We start from the raw sequence: 18382 nt of genomic DNA, 5'->3' as shown, positions 1-18382 counted from the left end.
GGTGGCTGGAAATTACCTTGATAACTGAGGCAGATGATTTGTTTTTGAAGCTGGTATACAGAACAATATATGAGAGCTTATTTAACTCAGAATTCAACAGAGGGATTCATTATTTTCTGATTTTGTGGTTTACAAGATGGCTTGTGGGTTACACTTGCTATTTTGTCTCTGATGAAAATGCTTCTGAGGACTGTAAGATATTTCTCAAGTAAAGTAGCATATGTTTTATAAGTTTTTATGGAAGTCCTGATACCTGTCATTGCAATATTGCATTCTTTGACCCTTACTTTTATTCTCTGTTATGTTATTTGTTTAAGTGTATTGTGACATCTGAAGGGAAATAACTTGACTAGGATTCCAGTGAATTGTAACTAACATTACCATTCCTTTCTTCCTCCCTCCCTCCCTCCTTCTCTTCTTCCTGTCTTGTTACTAAACCAGCAGTGTCAGCCTCACCTTTCTCACATATAGATGTATTTATAGATGATATTTTCAAAGGATATTTTCAGAACTTCTGGTTTTTATTATGTTTGTGTTTTTTTCTTTTACTAAAAAATAAAAGAAGATTAGAACATAATATTATTCAGCCCAGTGTAAATGGAGAGCCAGCAGTGAACAAGACAGGCATGATCTGTCTCCTGAGGAGGGAAACCTACAGCTTTATGGGGGATATAGGTGAACAACAAAAAAAAGGGCACTGTAGGAAGAGGAGGCTTATGATGTGGGGGGAAAAGGTGTTATGGCTAGCATTTAGAGGGACCCAGTGAATATTTGGAGGTATTAGAGAATATTTTCTGGAAAAAGTGATGTCAATGGCAAGATCTTAAATATGAGCAGGAGTTAGCTGGCGCAAGAGTAGAGGAAGAGTGTCAAAGGCACAGGCAATGGCAAGATGCCCTGTTTCAGAAGGACGAGGTGTCCATAGGCAATTGAAAGCATTTTGGTATAGTCAGCTGTTGAACATGACAGGGTAAGGGATGGAGGAGAGGCAGGGGCTTACATTTCCTCCTAAGAGCTGTTGAGAGTTTTAAACAAAAATGACATGTGTTACATTAAATAATTAGAACTTGGGCTGTTGAGCAGAATATTGCTTCTGGAGGGCAGGGGTCTCTGTGTGAGACCTGTTAGGGTGATGTGCCCATAATCCAAGTGAAAGGTGATGGTGACCTGGCTTGGCTGGTTGTATTGTGAAGGGAGAGACGTGGATAATGCAAAGTACATTTAACAGAGCAGTAGAATCAACAGGATTTAATGTGACGGTGTGAGCCACGTGCATGGATCAGTCCTGTGTTGTCTGTGTAAGCAGCAGGGATGAGAAACATTGAGGAGAAGGAGCCAGATTTGGGGTCAAGGAGTTGTACAGTTGATTTTAGACACATTAATGGAAGGAAGCCTGCAAGATAGCAAAGTGGAGGTCATGGGCAGTAGGCTGTTAGATATACAGCCTGTTAACTCAGAGGACGATTGGAGTTAAAGAATTAGGAGTTCCAGGTAAAGAACTGGGGCTGAGTCTCAAGGAGCTCTCAGTATTCCGTGTTTGCGTGGGAAGGGGACCCTAGACCATGCCGTGGGCATGGAGGGAGATGAGGAGGTGGATGTGCGGCAGGCCAAGTAAAGGACATGTGTTACAGAGGAGGGCATTATCCACTGTTTACATTTTCTTGCGAGTTTGAGAAACTGAGGACTTAGAATTAGTTCTTCGGTTTGGCAATGTGGCAGTCGTTGGTAACCTTTTATGACAGCCACTTTGGTAGACTGGGTGACAGAAGACTGTATCGAGGGGAGAGTGGTCATTGGGACACAAAAAAGGGTCGCAGGCTTGGGTACCGTGAAGGTCCCATAACCGGAGCCAGAATGGAGTAGTGGAATAACGTGGGTGGAGATCGCAGTAGTGTGACTAGAGGCCTGAGATCTAAGGAAAGTGAGAAAGCACGCGTAAACAACTTTTTTTTTTTTTTTTTTCGGTTAAGAAGCTTGGTTCAGAAAGGGACTATTTATTCATTTATTCATATAACAGGTTTGTTGGGGGTTTATTAGGCATCAGGCACTGTACCACTTACACTGAAGCAGACAGACCAGACCTCTTCACTTTGTTTGTCTGAGTGATGGAATGAGCCACATGGATGCCTGGAGAACGTGGAAGGCGTGAGGGGAAGAGAGCAAAGCTGTGAGGGACGGTGAGTGTAACCGAGATGAAATGAACAAGCCTGAGAGGAGTCAGAAACGAGGCCAGAAAGGTAGCTTGGGCCAGGTCATTTGGGGCTTACAGGCCATGAATCTGACTTCGTATTTTATTAATTAAATACAAGGATGAGTGATGGGAAATACTTAAAGGATTTGGAGTAGCAGCATGATGTGATTAAATATTTATCGCAAAAGGATTTTGAGCAGCCAGAGCTGCTACAGGAGGCTAAGTATTTAGGCAGGGAAGTTGATTTGGAGACTATTGTAATAATCAAAGCAAGAGATGATTGGATTGGGCTGGTGGCAGCAGAGGGGGTAAGAAGTGGTAGATATGTATATATTTGCTGATGAATTCTCTGTGGGGAGTGAGATGTAGAGGTGTTTTGGTTGGATCCACTGAGCGAACGCAAGGGTCAGTCACAGTGAAAGATAATGAGGAGAGCAGGTTTGGGTAAGAAAAATCTGGATTCCAGTTTTGGTCACTTCCCAGATGGCTCAGTGGTAAAAGAAACCTGCAATGCAGGAGATGCCAGTTCAACCCCTGGCATCCCTCGGGAAGATCCCCTGGAGGGGAAAATGGCAACCAAATCTCATGGACAGAGGAGCCTGACGGGCTATAGTCCATGAGGTCGCAAAGAGTTGGACACGACTGAGTGACTGAGAACACATGCGTGCTAAGTTTTAGATGTTTATTGTCATCCAAGGAGCTATCTTAGTTGGGAACGTGATTCTGGAGTTTGGAGGGAAGACAGGTTGGAGCTGTAACTTTGAGGGTCGTCAGTATACAGATGGTAGTTAAGCTTGAGAAGATAAAACAGAAGATAAAATAGGAAGGGAGTGGAATAAAGAATAGAAGAGGCCCACATGTTGACATCAAGGGCACACCAGCCTCTCGAGGTCAGGAAGACATGGAGGGTATAGCGAAGAGGCCTGTGAAGGGGCAGTGATGGAGGAGGAAGCATAGGAGGGGTGGTGTTCAGAAGCCAGCCAATGTTGTGAGCTGGAGCCAGTCATCAGCTGTTTTAAATGCCTCTGAGAGTTTGAGATGTTGTTGTTCAGTCACTAGAGTTGTATCCAACTCTTTTCGATCCCATGGACTTCAGCACGCCAGGCTTCCCTGTCCTTCACTATCTCCTGCAGTTTGCTCAAACTCAAGTCCATGGACAAGGTGATGCCATCCAACCATCTCGTCCTCTGTCGTCCCCTTCTCCTCTTGCCCTCAGTGTTTCCCATCATTAGGGTCTTTTCCAGTGAGTCGGCTGTTCACATCAGGTGGCCAAAGTATTGGAGCTTCAGCTTCAGCATCAGTCCTTCCAGTGACTATTCCAATGAAAGCGTGAGATGAGCAACTCGGATGAACAGATTTGGCTGTGTGGAGGCCATTGGTAACCTTTCCACGAACAGCTTTTGGAAAAGGCAGGCAGGCAGTCAGCTTAGGAAAAATGGCATAGAAAGTTGAAGACAGTGAGTTTGGACAACTCTTCCTTTCAAGGAATTTTGCTGTAAATGGGAGTTGTGATATGAATTAGCAGTTAGCAGATTGGTGGCGGGAAGATGAGCTAGTTCTCTTTTTGTTTCTGTTTTCTCTTTGTTTCTGTGAAGTAAGAGATGAAGTTGTTCTCTGACTAAAAAGGAGGGACAAGTGTTGGAGGTGTTGGAAGCAAGAAGAGAAAGTAAGAAGTGTGATATAGTCCTCTTGAGAGTGGGAAGGTGGGAAATGTAGAATAATTAACAATCATTACGGAGGGTTCATGGGGTGTGTGCATGAATTGAAAGCAAAATATCACCCTCATAATTGTGTTTTATTTTCAACTGTAGTCAACTGCTTGGGTATAGGCATCAAGTATGTGCCATGGAAGAAGGAAGGAACAAAAGAGTTGAGTCCACAGGAGCGAATGACTAATATGGGTAAGGGAGGAGAGTAAGGCGTGGGGGGTGTGGGGAGCAGTGAGGAGAATAACGGGTAAGGAAAAGGCAGTAGGTCAGTGGGCTCGGTTCTGAAAGTGTGCAAGAATTGTTGTATTGCAGACGTCATGCTGGCGTTCAGAGGATGGAATGCTTGCAGTTGGCGTTTGGAAGTGATAACATTATTGACAATTTTAAGATCAAGGGTATGGTTATGGGCCGCCCTGGTAGCTCAGATGATATAAAGAATCCACCTGCAATGCAGGAGACCCCAGTTTGATTCCTGGGTTGGAAGATCCACTGGAAGAGGGCAGGACAACCCACTCCAGTGTTCTTGGGCTTCCTTGGTGGCTCAGACGGGAAAGCATTCGCTTGCAATGCAGGAGACATGGGTTCGATCCCTGGGTTGGGAGGATCCCCTGGAGGAGGGCATGGCAACCCACTCAGTTTTCTTGCCTGGAGAGTCCCCATGGGCAGAGGAGCCCGGTCGTCTACAGTCCATGGGGTCACAGAGAGTCAGACCCGACGGAGTGACTGAGCACAGCTCATGCTTATGGGAAGGGTGACTGAGATCAGCTGAGGAAAACATGGCTGGAGATGGAGGGATTGAGGAACTGGAGAGACCGCATTCTTCGGCAGAGTTTCTGTGAATGTAGAAATCACTAGGAGTTACCACAGAGATAAAGGGAGGAAAGAGTGAACCAAGTGCCGAAATCTTCAGTGACGTGACTTTGAAATCACAAGATCAATGCAACTAGTTGGAATAGCTGATGATGTAATCCCGTGTCCAGTGCTTCAGAGGAGCTGGACTTGTTGAAAGACACAAGAAGTGGTGATGAAGAGTAGAAATTGTAAGCAGGGGAAGGGTTTGGGAAAGGTGGGCAAGTTATGTGGTGTTGGCGGAGAGACCATCAGACAGAATGAAGCTCAAAGTTCGGAAGGTGATCACTTATGAATGAGAAAGGCTTGCATTTTATTTTGTGGTGACTGGTAATGAGGACAGTGAGGAGTGTCTGTGTTTACCAAGCTGTTTTAGTAAGTAGCGTCCCGTATGGCGTTCTGTTGGTTTCTGTTGTTGAAACAGTGCAGGTGAGATCAGAGTCTCGTTTCTACCTTTACCTTCTGCCAGGGTTGAGAACCACTGGGTTGCAATATGTATGAATGCAGATCACTTAGAATTAAAGAACAGAAATTTGGAAGGGAAATAAAGTGATTGAGGTGATTTGGGGATAGGTTAAGGAAGTCTTTTTGTTGCAGTTCATTTAAAGAAACAAAGCCCTAATAGTGTTTAAATAAATATCTCTGCTTTGTAATTTGAAAATTAGTACTGTTTCTTTTATTCCAGAGGAGGAAATACTACCTAGTGACGTGAAGAAACAATTGACTTCGATCTCCAAGGAGGTGATGGATCTGGCTGAGTGTCTTCCTGATTCTTTTGGAAAACTGGAAAATCCACAGAGGTTAAATGTTTCTGTTTGTTTTTTTTTTTAATCAATTCTGTTTGTTCTTATTGCATTTTTCTAAATACAGTAAAGAAGTTCATTAGGGTGGACTCATAAATTTACTTGAATACATGCACACAGACTGATGTATAAATTTGAGAAATATCTTCCAATTGTGAAATTGTGCACAAAAGTTGGAGGCTTCTCTGCTTTGTAGGATGTTTTATGAAGCAAAGCCAAATAAAACTCTTAAGTTCACTTGAACGAAACTTTGAAGATTCACAGTGTTCTTTTTCTTTCTGTTTATGGGCATTTTTCATTTAATTATATAGTTTGGTTACTTGAAATCAGTAAATCAGGAGCAACTTTCAAACCTGTAACTTCATTTTTTTGGTTATTAAGTGATTATTATATGAGAATTCTACCTAATCAGTAGACTATTGAAACAAGAGGCATTTAGATTTTAAAGAGTGTTTTATATAGCTGAAGCACTGAAAAAAAAGTGTAGGTGTTAGTTGCTCAAGTCATGTCCAGCTCTTTATGACCACATGGACTGTAGCCCACCATGCTCCTCTGTCCATGGAATTCTCCAGGCAAGAAAGAATACTGAAGTGGATTGCCATTCCCTTCTCTAGGGCGTCTTCCTGACCCAGGGATCGAACTCAGGTCTCCTGCATTGCAGGCAGATTCTTTACGGTCTGAGCCAAGCATTAGATAACTTTTGATATTTGAATTAACAGATATTGGACTACTGGTTGTTGTTGTTTAGTTGCTTAGTTGTATCTGACTCTTTTGCGACTCCATGGACTATAGTTTCCAGTAGCTACTTCTTGGAATCTGGCTTTTGCTCTGTCCTTAATGGATGAATGACTCCCTTATAAAACCTCTAAAAACAGGAGTGCTCTTGAACAGTGATTGAGTATAACATGGTAATACAATTTTAAGGCTAAAATCCTTTGTAGAAATGTGAAGCAGTTAATTGAAATAGAATTCTGACTCTAAAAAAAATGCAACGTTAATGTATTCTTCTTTGGATGAGATTTGTGATATATTTTGATAGATTTCAAAGTATGAGATAGAAATTCATCTCTTTTTTAAAGTAATTTTCCTCCTGGCAATTTATTTTAGTAGTTGCTATGTAACTTTGAGAATTTCTAAAGGAAATAACTGTCAAATGGGGAAAGGTACTAATAAAGCTATTTCATATTCATTTTTACATTTTTCCCTCCACGAAAGAAGAAAATACCATTTATATGAAAAATTACTATTCATATGCTTTTCAGGTTTTTTTCTAGGAATTAAAATAACTATTGAGTATAAATTACATGTGCTTAATGCTTTGCTTTATACTATCAAAGCTAAGTAGGTTTTCTTAAATTTTGAGAATGGGCAAATTGGATTCTTTTTTTTTTAATTGGAATATAATTGTTTTACAATGTTGTATTAGTTTCTGCCATAAAACAACATGAGTCAGCTGTATGTATATATATATCTCCTCCCTCTTGAGCCTCCCTCCCATCTCCCTGGATTCATTTTTAATAGAGGTAGATCTTAAAAACTTTTAGTGGGTCAAAACAAGAACTAGTTAAGATCTTTTATTTCAAATTCTCTGTAACAAGTCTACGCTGTTGGTTCACTTATTTGGATACATCTCTGAACTGGGGGAGAACAAAAGAGATCTGTGAAAAGCCAAAATACAAGCCATTAGCATGAATTCACGTCCACTTAGCTGCAGTTCCAGTGGAGTGCATGAGGCCACATTCAGGGCATATTTGCATTGCATTTATGACACAGTTTGACAAGCTTCGATGTATGCTTAACATGAAAATCAAGAATGGATAAGGAGTGACACCATAAACAATTAGTTTGGGGCCAAACACTCCTGACACTTAGTAAGCATGCAAGTCAGATGTTGAGTGTAGAAGTACCTTGCTGTACTAGGAAGGAGCCCAGAAACTATAAGCATGAAGGGCATGAAGAGCAACTTCAGTCCAGTGTGTCCTTTAAGTGAAGGTCTTCTTATTAAAAAGCATTAAAACTTGTCCTTAAACAATTAAAGTTGAATTCACCTTTCTTAAATTTTCTTTTTTTTTTTTTTAGGGTTTCCCTACTATTGAGGGATATTTCAGAAAATCTGTATTCATTGAGGATGATGATGTTTGGCTCTACTGAGAAGGAACTGAGACCCAGCAGTAATTTTCACTTATTACCTCTGGAGGAGCCAACTGCTGGTGAAGTACAAGAGAAACAAATTACAGCACATAATATTTTTCCTGAAGTTAAAGATGAGGCATGGGATGCTACACCTGATGATTTAATTGAACATGATGGAGAAAAGGTACTTGGAAGTCAAATGAAACAAGAAGATGGATTTGAAGATGGACTGGAAGGCAATAAGTTGAAAGAGAATACAGAAAGAAATTGTTTGATGTCATTAGATATTACCGAAGATGAACTCCAACTTTTGGAACAACAGGCTCAGGAAAAATACCTTACTGATGTTACTTGCACATCTCCTGAGGTACTGAATACAGTAAAGAGCAAACAGTTTTCATTCATGAAGGTGGTTGGCTGATTGTTTCTATAGATGGGCAGATAGTAAATATTTTAGGCTTTGCAGGCCACTGGTTTCTGCCCAGTTTTGCCAGTTTGGTGTGAAAGCAGCTGTAGACCAGCAACCTGTCTGTATTTTAATAAAACTTTATTTATAAAAACAAAAAAGTGGGCTGGGTTTGGCTTGTGAGCTGTTGTTGGCTACTCCTGACAGTATGATTGACAGCATTTTATAGTGGGAAGATTTTTAGTGTCAGTACACATTTGTTATCATTTGCTAAGCATATGATATTTCTCCTGCTTTTTTACCTAGTATATACCTCTTCTTTTTGTAGATCCCTACATGACTGAGCGACTTCACTTTCACTTTTCACTTTCACACTTTGGAGAAGGAAATGGCAACCCACTCCAGTGTTCTTGCCTGGAGAATCCCAGGGACGGGGGAGCCTGGTGGGCTTCCGTCTGTGGGGTCGCACAGAGTCGGACACGACTGGATTGACTTAGCAACAACATACCTATTAGAGTTTACTTTTCCAAACGTGATTCTTGAGGGTAGTTTTGTTTCCTCTTATGGGTATTTTTTACTTGTTATTCTGAGAGGGTTTCTAATAAACCCATATTTTTACTTGACACTCTCCTGTACTGTCATCTAGAGTCAGGAACCTCATTTTGTTCTTGATAGATTATTGTTAAACCTTGTATATATTTTCTCAACTTCAGATTTCTAAACATGTTCTGATTTGATTAATTTGTGAGATTATGTTTTTCTGTTTGCTAATAACTTAAGCATATTTTTTGAAATAGTGAAGTTGTATTAGTGGAATTATGGTGTTTCTTTAAGACAAAAGAGACATATAGCTGTAAACTTTTTATCTCATTTGTTTTTCATTAATTAAAAAATTATCTATATTGCCTATATTTGGTAGAATTGTGTACATTTTAAAAATAATAACTGCATTTTAAAGTTTTAAAATTAGATTTGAAAGTCATTTAATAGGATTATTTTCTCAGTTTTCTAAGGATAGATTCTTAGTATTTCTTTGTATTTGGTAACTATATTAGTAATCACTTCTACAGTATACAAATGAATTTTGGCATTGTTTGCAAACTACTTTCATACCAACCATTTGTAAAGTGGACTCCACTTTTGGGAAATATCTTTTGCTAATGTGTGTAGTACCTTCTGATTTTCCAGAAATTTCATATTAGGTATTCACTTTAAAGTGATAGGTTTCCTGTAATGATATAGAATTATGATCAGGATTTCATGATCTGACTAACATCTTTTACCCCATTTATTGCCATTTTTTATTGTGTAATAATTATTAGCATTTAAAAGATTCATGAGACCCCATTTAAAAAATAAAAGAATAAGACTTATTTTAAGATCTTTTTTAAAGGTTAATTTTTGAGGTTAAGTCTATACTTCCTTTTCCTATTTCCAGTTTAAATTTTAGACTTTTTTTGGGTCCTTCTGTATTTCTTTGGTGGGTTTCTTTCATACAGGTTACTATCATTGGACATTTGCTTTGTAAGGATTGCCAGATTATTGTAGTTTCTTTATATCTCCACATTGGCAATAGCTGAATAAATAACTTATCTGACACTGTTTTTCAAATACCTGTAGATACTGTTTGTAAAATATCAATTTATTTAAAGATATTATTAGTCACTGTAACTTTTCGTGATCTTTTAAAAATCAGTGTCTATAAGAGAACAAGTATAGTTCCTGGCTTTGTACAGAATTTCTCAATATTGCGAAGAGGTTCCTGTACTCAAAAAGTTTGGGAACCACAGTTTGGGCTTTTTTAAAACTATAAATGAATTTGTCATTTGTACTCTCATTTAGAGAATGTGGACTATTTCAAGCTTGTTTATCTATATTGTTTGTTAGGTAGAGAAGTTAGGTAGTTTTTCTCTTTTTATTTGCTTCTTTGTTTCTATATTTATTCCTCCTTTTCTTTTTTCCTTCCTACCATCCTCTTTCCCTTCCTATCTACCTGTTCATAAACATATATGAAGAATAGGAGGTGGTCTAAAGATATTTAGCGTAAAGGAACTTTATTTTGTAGAAAAGAGGGTATTGAGTCAATTATGCTGCTAAGTCACTTCAGTCGTGTCCGACTCTGTGTGACCCCATAGACGGAAGCCCACGAGGCAATTATATTGGACACTAATGTTTGACATACTTTTTTTTTTTAAAGCATTCATCTTCCAAGGATAATGAAGAGGATCTATCTTACGTAATTGAGAGTGATGAAGATTTAGAAATGGAGATGCTTAAGGTATGTTTAAGAAAAATTACTTCTAGTTCTTTACAATGGACATTAATTAAGTAAAATATTGCTGATTCTTAACTGGTCCTACCGCAATGAGATTGCTGTCACTTATGTAGCATTAGATTTGGTTTTCCTTTTCATATTTCTTTATGTCTTTGTATGGCCTATGCATAATGTATTAGCAGTAGTGATGTAGAAGTTGTTAGGCAGTTAGTGTAGGAACTCTGAGACCTCGGCCTGTTTTAATAAGCATCCCACTCCCTTAAACTAAGCCTATCTCTTTTGTCCCGAATTCCTGGCTCTTAGAGGACTGTGTCCTTCTTCTGATAAATTATTAGCACTCAGATCCAGGAAGGGTAGTAATTAACTTGTGTTCCATATGCCTGAGGGAAAAACAACTGGTGATCATTAATCTTTAGTGCATACATCTGGTCCATTGTAAAATGGCTGGGAGTCATGAGAAATGGTTGCAGATGGTAACTTAATATCTAAGAAAACTAAGAATCCAAGGATCAAAAGAAGCCATAAAGATGTCAAGTCAAACATTGTGGTCTTTAAGCTGATTGGTTAGAAACAACATATGTTAAAAGTAAGAACCAATCAAAAGTGTAGAAATCATTACGAGTAAGGATATAAACTGCTGTTAAGTCCCACCTTTGTGGGAACTTCACCCCCTCTCAGTGTCTATCCTGAGAGCTTTGTACTTTCTGAAATAAATCCCGTTTGCTTGCTACTGTGAGTGTTCTGAGCGTTCACGAAGTTCATTCTTTGGCTGTGTGAATAGGAACTCGGATTCTCATTTCAGTAGTATACTAATTAGGTCTCTTTCCTTTAATCTTTCCCTGGAAGGTGGGTAGAGGTTCAGCTCTCCAGTATTGAAACAGGTTTCTCTTTCCTCCCATCCATGTGTGTCCACTTTTATTTGGAAGTTCTGTTTTTATACATTCCATCTTCTTTTGATTTTATTTGCTGTGGATGTTTTCTTTTATACGTGATTTTCTAATGTTTTAAGTGATTCAGTTTCCCCCATTACCAAGTTGAAAATAGTATTTTATAATTTATGTATATTCTACTTCTTCACCTGATCTCCAGTTTCTTCATCAAATTTTATGAATCCAGGATGGACAGTTAGAAAGAAAAGCCTAAACTTAGCTAAATTAAAGGAAAATAAAGAAAAATATGGAAGTTCACCATTATGCATACTTTTCAGTTCTCATCTTTAGGTCGATGTGATTTTGCTCTTTATGAAATGAGATTTAAGTTCCTGATGCGTTGAATTTTGAGGCAGTGTACTGGGTAGTGATAGGAATGTGGGTTCTGAATGTGAATGTGGGTTTAAAGTCTAACTTCTCCCTTGTTTAGCTGTGTGACATTGGGAATGTTTCTTAGCTTTTTGATACTGTTAACAGTTGTATTTATTATTAAGGTGTTACTTTTGAAGGGTTTAACTAAAGAGCCTGGCATTTTCTAAGTGTAATAAATATTCTGTTTCGTTCCGTCGCTCAGTCGTGTCCGACTCTTTGCGACCCCGTGGACTGTAGCCTACCAGGCTTCTCCGTCCATGGGATTCTCCAGGCAAGAATACTGGAGTGGGTTACCGTTTCCTTCTCCAGGGGATCTTCCCGACCCAGGGATTGAACCTGGGTCTCCCGCTTTGGAGGCAGACGCTTTAACCTCTGAGCCACCAGGGAAGCCCCTATTAGCTAACAGTAATAAAAGGATATAAATACTAAATCATATGCCTTTATTGATGAACCATTTCTCTGAGGAGTCCTATTAAAGTAGTGGATTTATAGGATACTTGTGGACTTCTACAAATTTATGTTATATATTGAACCTCTTAGAAGGCAACTTGGGTGCACAGATAAAAGTACGTTTTTTTACAAGTGTGTTTGTTGACTGGAATAAAAAAAATGTGAAAGAGTATCTCTTTTTTTTCCTTTTGAAGGCCTGAAATGAATACTTTTTAAAAAATCCTTTTAAGTCAGACTTACTGAATAGAAGTTTTAATATAAAGAGAAAATGACAACTGTGGTTTAATAATTTTTCCTCTTATTTCTCATTAAGAAATTTTACAAATGAAACAATTTTGAAGTACCTGTAGATTCATTAAGCAGATAATCTTTATTTAGGGGAGGAAATCAGATACCAAGCCAAAATGAAAGCGTTTGTTTTACATTTGTAGTATTCCTTACCTGAAATTATTTCAGTGTTTTTGTTGTTGCTTTGACAACTCCAGAAACACATTTATTGTTGGCTTATAGTTTAAACTTTATGCTTCCTCAAAAATAATGTCACTGACACATGATACAGAGAAACTCATTACAAGAATCACATTGAAACCCACATTTACCACTTGGGAATTGGAAGCACTGAAGTATGATAAAGAAAAAAATGTTTTAAATAATCTAAATGCAAAATTTATGAAAACTTTCCCTAGGGCCAGTTCATTGTATGCTATTAATGAACCCTGCTTGTGCTGGCAGTATTCCACCTTTGGCCTCATGCCTGAGAAACCATTCTTGAGCACATATTTAAATGGGAGCACACATGTTCTTTTGTGGTACTGCTTGCGCATCTGCCAGCTTTGAGCAAAATTGTAGGCTCTGTTAATAATACTCCTTTTGTATTTGCTGAAAAAGATACAGCACTCTCAATGCCTTTGCTTTGAAAAATTCTTTTAAATGTTCAGTCTTTAGAAAACCTCAACAGTGGCGTGGTAGATCCAGATCATTCAGAATGCATAGAAATGGAAAAAAATCTGGATCTTCCTTCTGAAGAAGATGAAGATGAGAACGAAGCTATTGAAGAGGAAAAAGAAGCTGATGAAGGTAAGCACTGTCATGTGTTTGAACTGACTGTCTCTGATACCTATCACTGATTTTCATTTAGGTTTTAATTTTAAACATTTTGGACAGCAAGGATTCTGTGGCATGTAGTTAATTAGGCCCTGAAAACTTGTCATTAAATCCTGTAGTGCTTTAGTCTTCATAAAGCACAATCATACTACTTAGAAAAGTAAGTAATAAAAGTGTTGTGTCATTTGGTGAACATGGTGATGTGAGATTTTTCATTCTGAATTTTATATTTTGTCAAAAATGATAAAAAGTCATTTAATAAGAAACAGGGGCTTGCCCGATGGCTCAGCCATAAAGAATCTACCTGCGATGATGGAGACAGAGGAGACATGGGTTCAATCCTTGGGTCGGGAAGATCCGCTGGAGGAGGAAATGGCAACCCACTCCAGTACTCTTGCCTGGAAAATCCCACGGACAGAGGAGCCTGGTGCGCTACAGTCCATAGGGTTGCAAAGAGTCAGACATGACTGAGCACAGTACAGAAATAAGAAATTATAAATTAATTACTTGTATTAAACATTATTATAAATGGCATTGATAAATATCTGTCCTTCATGTACTTATTACCTAAAATAAGTGGCAAAGTGTCAAATAGCAAAATGGACTAATTTTCATCTTGTATGTGCAAACTCTAGTAAAGAATCTGCTAAATGAACCTTCTGTCATTCAAGTATAAGTGATGATACTTATTATGACAAGCTGTAGGCATCTTCTCATAGAGTAGAACGCTCTCTGGAGCTAGATTTCTTCAATGTTATAATATGGAAATTTAAAATACATTTCATAGATGGAAAGTATATGAAAATGTTAAAGTTTTTTCCCTTTGTTTTCTTGTATTAAACATGGACAAATATTCATTTGTTTGGAGATGGGTTTTCTTGATTCTTTGCTTTGCTCTTTCTTGGCAACTCATGAATCCTTTAACTTGAGGAAAAAATAAAAGTCAGTGGGGTGAAGTTAACATAATTCCATTCTGCTTTGCAGTTGGAATTTTGATCAGAGATTTTTTTTGGAATGGTAATTAAAATGAAGGTTTTACCTATGGATTTTATTTGTGACAGTAATTAATTCCTGCTTACTGTTGACTGAAAATTGGTTATATTATAAAATTTGGATTGCTATTTTGTTTGCCATGTGTGGCTCTAAATGTTAGTTTTTAGAATTATAACAAATTCGGAAACATTGTATTTTTATGAAGCTGGCAAAAGTGTGAATGGTAGCAAAATTCTTATACTTAGTATTAAGAAATTAATCAAACAGTTCATCTGGAGTTCTGCCTGGTACCCAAAGGAAAAATAAGTGTAAGTGTATTTAAAAGACCAAGTGATGTTTGGTACCTACCAGTATATTCTTTCATTGACTCAGTTGCACATGTTCAGTTCAGTTCAGTTCAGTTGCTCAGTCGTGTCCGACTCTTTGTGACCCCATGAACTGCAGCACGCCAGGCCTCCCTGTCCACCACCAACTCCCGGAGTCCACCCAAACCTGTGTCCATTGAGTTGGTGATGCCATCCAACCATCTCATCGTCTGTCATCCCCTTCTTCTCCTGCCCTCAATTTTTCCCAGCATTAGGGTCTTTTCCAGTGAGTCAGCTCTTTGTATCAGGTGGCCAAAGCATGGGAGTTTCAGCTTCAACATCAGTCCTTCCAATGAGCACCCAGGACTGATCTCCTTTAGGATGGACTGGTTGGATCTCCTTGCAGTCCAAGGGACTCTCAAGAATCTTCTCCAACATCACACTTCAAAAGCATCAATTCTTCGGTGCTCAGCTTTCTTTATAGTCTGACTCTCACATCCATACATGACCACTGGAAAAACCATAGCCTTGACTAGATGGACCTTTGTTGGCAAAATAATGTCTCTACTTTTTAATATGCTGTCTAGGTTGGTCATAACTTTCCTTCCAAGAAGTAAGCGTCTTTTAATTTCACGGCTGCGATCACCATCTACAGTGATTTTTGGAGCCGAGAAAAGTAAAGTCAGCCACTGTTGACACTGTTTTCCCATCTATTTCCCATGAAGTGATGGGACCAGATGCCATGATCTTAGTTTTCTGAATGTTGAGCTTTAAGCCAACTTTTTCACTCTCCTGTTTCACTTTCATCAAGAGGCTCTTTAGTTCTTCTTCACTTTCTGCTATTGAGCAAACTCTGGGAAATGGTGAAGGACAGGGAAGCCTGGCATGCTGCAGTCCTTGGGGTCGCAAAGAGTCAGACATGACTGAGTGACTGAACAACAACACAGCAACTAGATTCTTTAAAAGAAGTCAATAAAATAAAACTTCCTCTCACTTTGTGTACCTTTATTTTAATATAAATGCCCATTTTATTTCAAGACTGTCTGTTACCAAGACCTACTGAAAAGCAAATTAACTGCCTCAAGACCTACTTTGGCCATTCTAGTTTTAAGCCGTGAGTATAGTCTCAGTTAATTAAATTGCATATTTACTGTTTTCTTTACAAACTTTAAAAGACAAATAATCCATCCGTTGCACAGTAAAAGTACAACTTCATTATAGTTTATACATGCTACACTGTTATTTTTCTAAGTGCATAATTATTCTGAACTAATATTTATATAAAATTCATATCTGCATATTGTTTTCATAAGTGAGGAAAAATGGTTTTCCTTAAGATAGTTATGAGTTTAAATACATTAATAAATTCATCTTAAGTTAATCCTGACTTTTATTACAAAAGTATCTGTGTGCCTGTTTTTTGCATCTTATTGTCTAAAGCATGTTGATGTAATAGAAATTCATAAGACAGTAGTTTGAAAAACAGTGATCATATCTGTTTTAACATAGTCAAATGTATTTACATCCAGGGGAGCACACTTACAAGTTTTAAAATGAAAGGAATACAACTGAGATGAAGAACAAGTAAATTTGAATAAAACTGTTGGTAATAGGAATGTAGAAATCTAGACTTTTTTTTCTGTTCTGATCTTAAACCATGTTTTTTATATTAAGCTGTGTGCTATACATAGTACACATCAATGTACATATGAGTGAATTTTCACAAACCAGACACCCTGTGTAGCTAGCGTTCCAATAAGAAAGAAGAGATCATTATCAGCATACCAGAAGGCCACCTTTCCAGTTGTTTTTCCCTCAAAATTTTATTAAAAGAAATTTCAAAGAGACAGTAGTTTTTTTCTTTTTACTTTGAATACCTGTATATTCAGTGTTAATTCTCTATTAGCATTTTCGTATACTTTATCACATATTTATTATCTGTCTATCCACTTTTTACTCCATTCAATTTTTATTAATAAAATGCATCTCAAGGTAAATTGTAGGCATCTTAACACCCCACCCTAACTACTTAAGCATGTAAATCATTAACTATAGTTAAATATTTATTTTACTTTTGAGCTAAAATTTGCATGTAAGGAAATGGCTAGACTGAAGTGTTTAACATTGGCAAGTCTTAAGTGTACACGCACACCCGCATGTAACCTAAACCCTTTTAAAATATGCTACGTTACAGTCACCCCAGAAAGTTTCCTCATTTCCCTTCTTAGTCAGTCCTTGCAGCTACAGCATTTCTCTTATTTATTTAAATGAGTGATTCTGTTGGATCTCTAGACTGAAGCTTGGAATTTATTTTATATTTTAGATACAGGTAATAAAATTTAATGCAAATATAAATGGAAATCCTAGTTGTTCTGTCACCTTGAATGGGAAGTTGGTCAAGTGGGAGTTCTATTTTAAAGCTCCAGAATTCACGTATTTTTATTGAAAGTTGGAAATGTAAAAGAAATTCTAGAGGAAATGAAAAAATAAAATGGCTTTATCACATATTGATTATCTATCCACTTTTTAATCCATTCAGTTTTTGTTAATAAAGTGCATCTCGGGGTAAATTGTAGACATCCTTACACTCCCTTCTGATTACTTCAGCAGTTAAATCATTAACTATAGTTAAATGTTTATTTATTTATTTTACGTTTAAGTTAAAATTTACATGTAAGGAAATGGTTAGACTTAACTTGTCTCTTCCATTTCTTATTAGTAAAACAGTGCAACATTTTGCTTTTCATCCTCCAGGGTTCAGTGGAAAGTGATTCATTCTGTACTGGAAGAAAGACGAGATAATGTTGTTGTCATGGCAACTGGTAAGTTGTACTTAAGCAAATAACCTTATCCTTTAAAAAATAAAGCTTCAAGATTTTGAAATACTTAATCTTTCCATAAGGTATGTATATATGTATGTACAAATGGCGTAAATTGTAGAAGAGAATGAGCTGATCGTAGATACTTGAATTTTGCACGAATTAACTCTTAGGAAGGTAGCACATTAGTGGTAACTGTTCATCTCATGCAAGTACATTGTAAGAAGAAATCAGAGTACCAGCGATCTAATTTTATTTCTCTGATTGTATTATTTTTATTTTAAGGGTATGGAAAGAGTCTGTGCTTCCAGTATCCACCTGTTTATGTAGGTGGGATTGGCCTTGTCATCTCTCCCCTTATTTCTTTGATGGAAGACCAAGTGCTTCAGCTTGAGTGAGTAAGGCTTTCCGAGCCACATTGCCACCCTTTTTTTTTTTAACTCCTGTGAAGGAAATACTTATCATGCATGTTAAAATCTAGTTCCTATTAACACATTTCTATAAATGTTGCTTTGTCTTTACTAGTAATGTATGACACTTGAGTGGAAGAGCTTATCTGCTTTCTTGAGTTCTCTGTAATTTAGGGCTACCAGATGAACCCCCCGCCCAAATTTTTTTAAGAAGCAAATTTTATGCCGGTTAACACTACATATCACAAAATTCTTTTCTCTGTTGGTTGCCCTTCTTCTTTAGCTTGGTATGAAGTATATACATAGAGGTGTAGTTTTCATTTAAGAAAAACATTTAAATTCCTTCAACCTGTACTTGCAGTCTTTTTGGAAAATCCACCTTAACAACCAGTCTTCTAATATAGGCATTGAAGGAATTTATTTACCAAGTTAGTGAGTTACAAAAAGAGATTGCAAAGAAGAGAAGTGTACATCATTATAATTTTTCGCTTCTTCTCACTTAAAAATGAAGTTGATATTTGTAGTGTGCACATGGTTCCAGGATGTTTGTTTTTCTTCTTACAGAATATCCAGTATTCCAGCTTGTTTTCTTGGATCAGCACAGTCAAAAAATGTTGCAGAGGATATTAAATTG

The 18382-nt window shown here is 37.6% G+C and overlaps 1 protein-coding gene across 6 annotated transcripts in view; it reads left to right on the top strand.

Moving 5' to 3' along the window:
* The window catches only part of WRN (WRN RecQ like helicase), a 117826-nt gene that overhangs the window by 29358 nt on the left and 70086 nt on the right, over positions 1-18382 (top strand). For 3 of the 6 annotated variants that reach the window (XM_055416564.2, XM_055416565.2, XM_055416567.2), the window contains exons 8-15: positions 5435-5549; positions 7632-8052; positions 10289-10369; positions 13056-13194; positions 15558-15633; positions 17274-17341; positions 17624-17732; positions 18313-18381. In XM_055416564.2, the coding sequence (XP_055272539.2) occupies positions 5435-5549; positions 7632-8052; positions 10289-10369; positions 13056-13194; positions 15558-15633; positions 17274-17341; positions 17624-17732; positions 18313-18381 (1078 nt within the window). The other 3 variants (XM_088832726.1, XM_055416569.2, XM_055416568.2) reach the window with 3 other exon arrangements.

This window comes from Moschus berezovskii, chromosome 26 (assembly GCF_049115385.1).
Source record: "Moschus berezovskii isolate FMDL1 chromosome 26, NW_MosBer_1.0, whole genome shotgun sequence".
Lineage (NCBI taxonomy): Eukaryota > Metazoa > Chordata > Mammalia > Artiodactyla > Moschidae > Moschus > Moschus berezovskii.
This window is presented reverse-complemented; position numbering and strand designations above follow the sequence as displayed.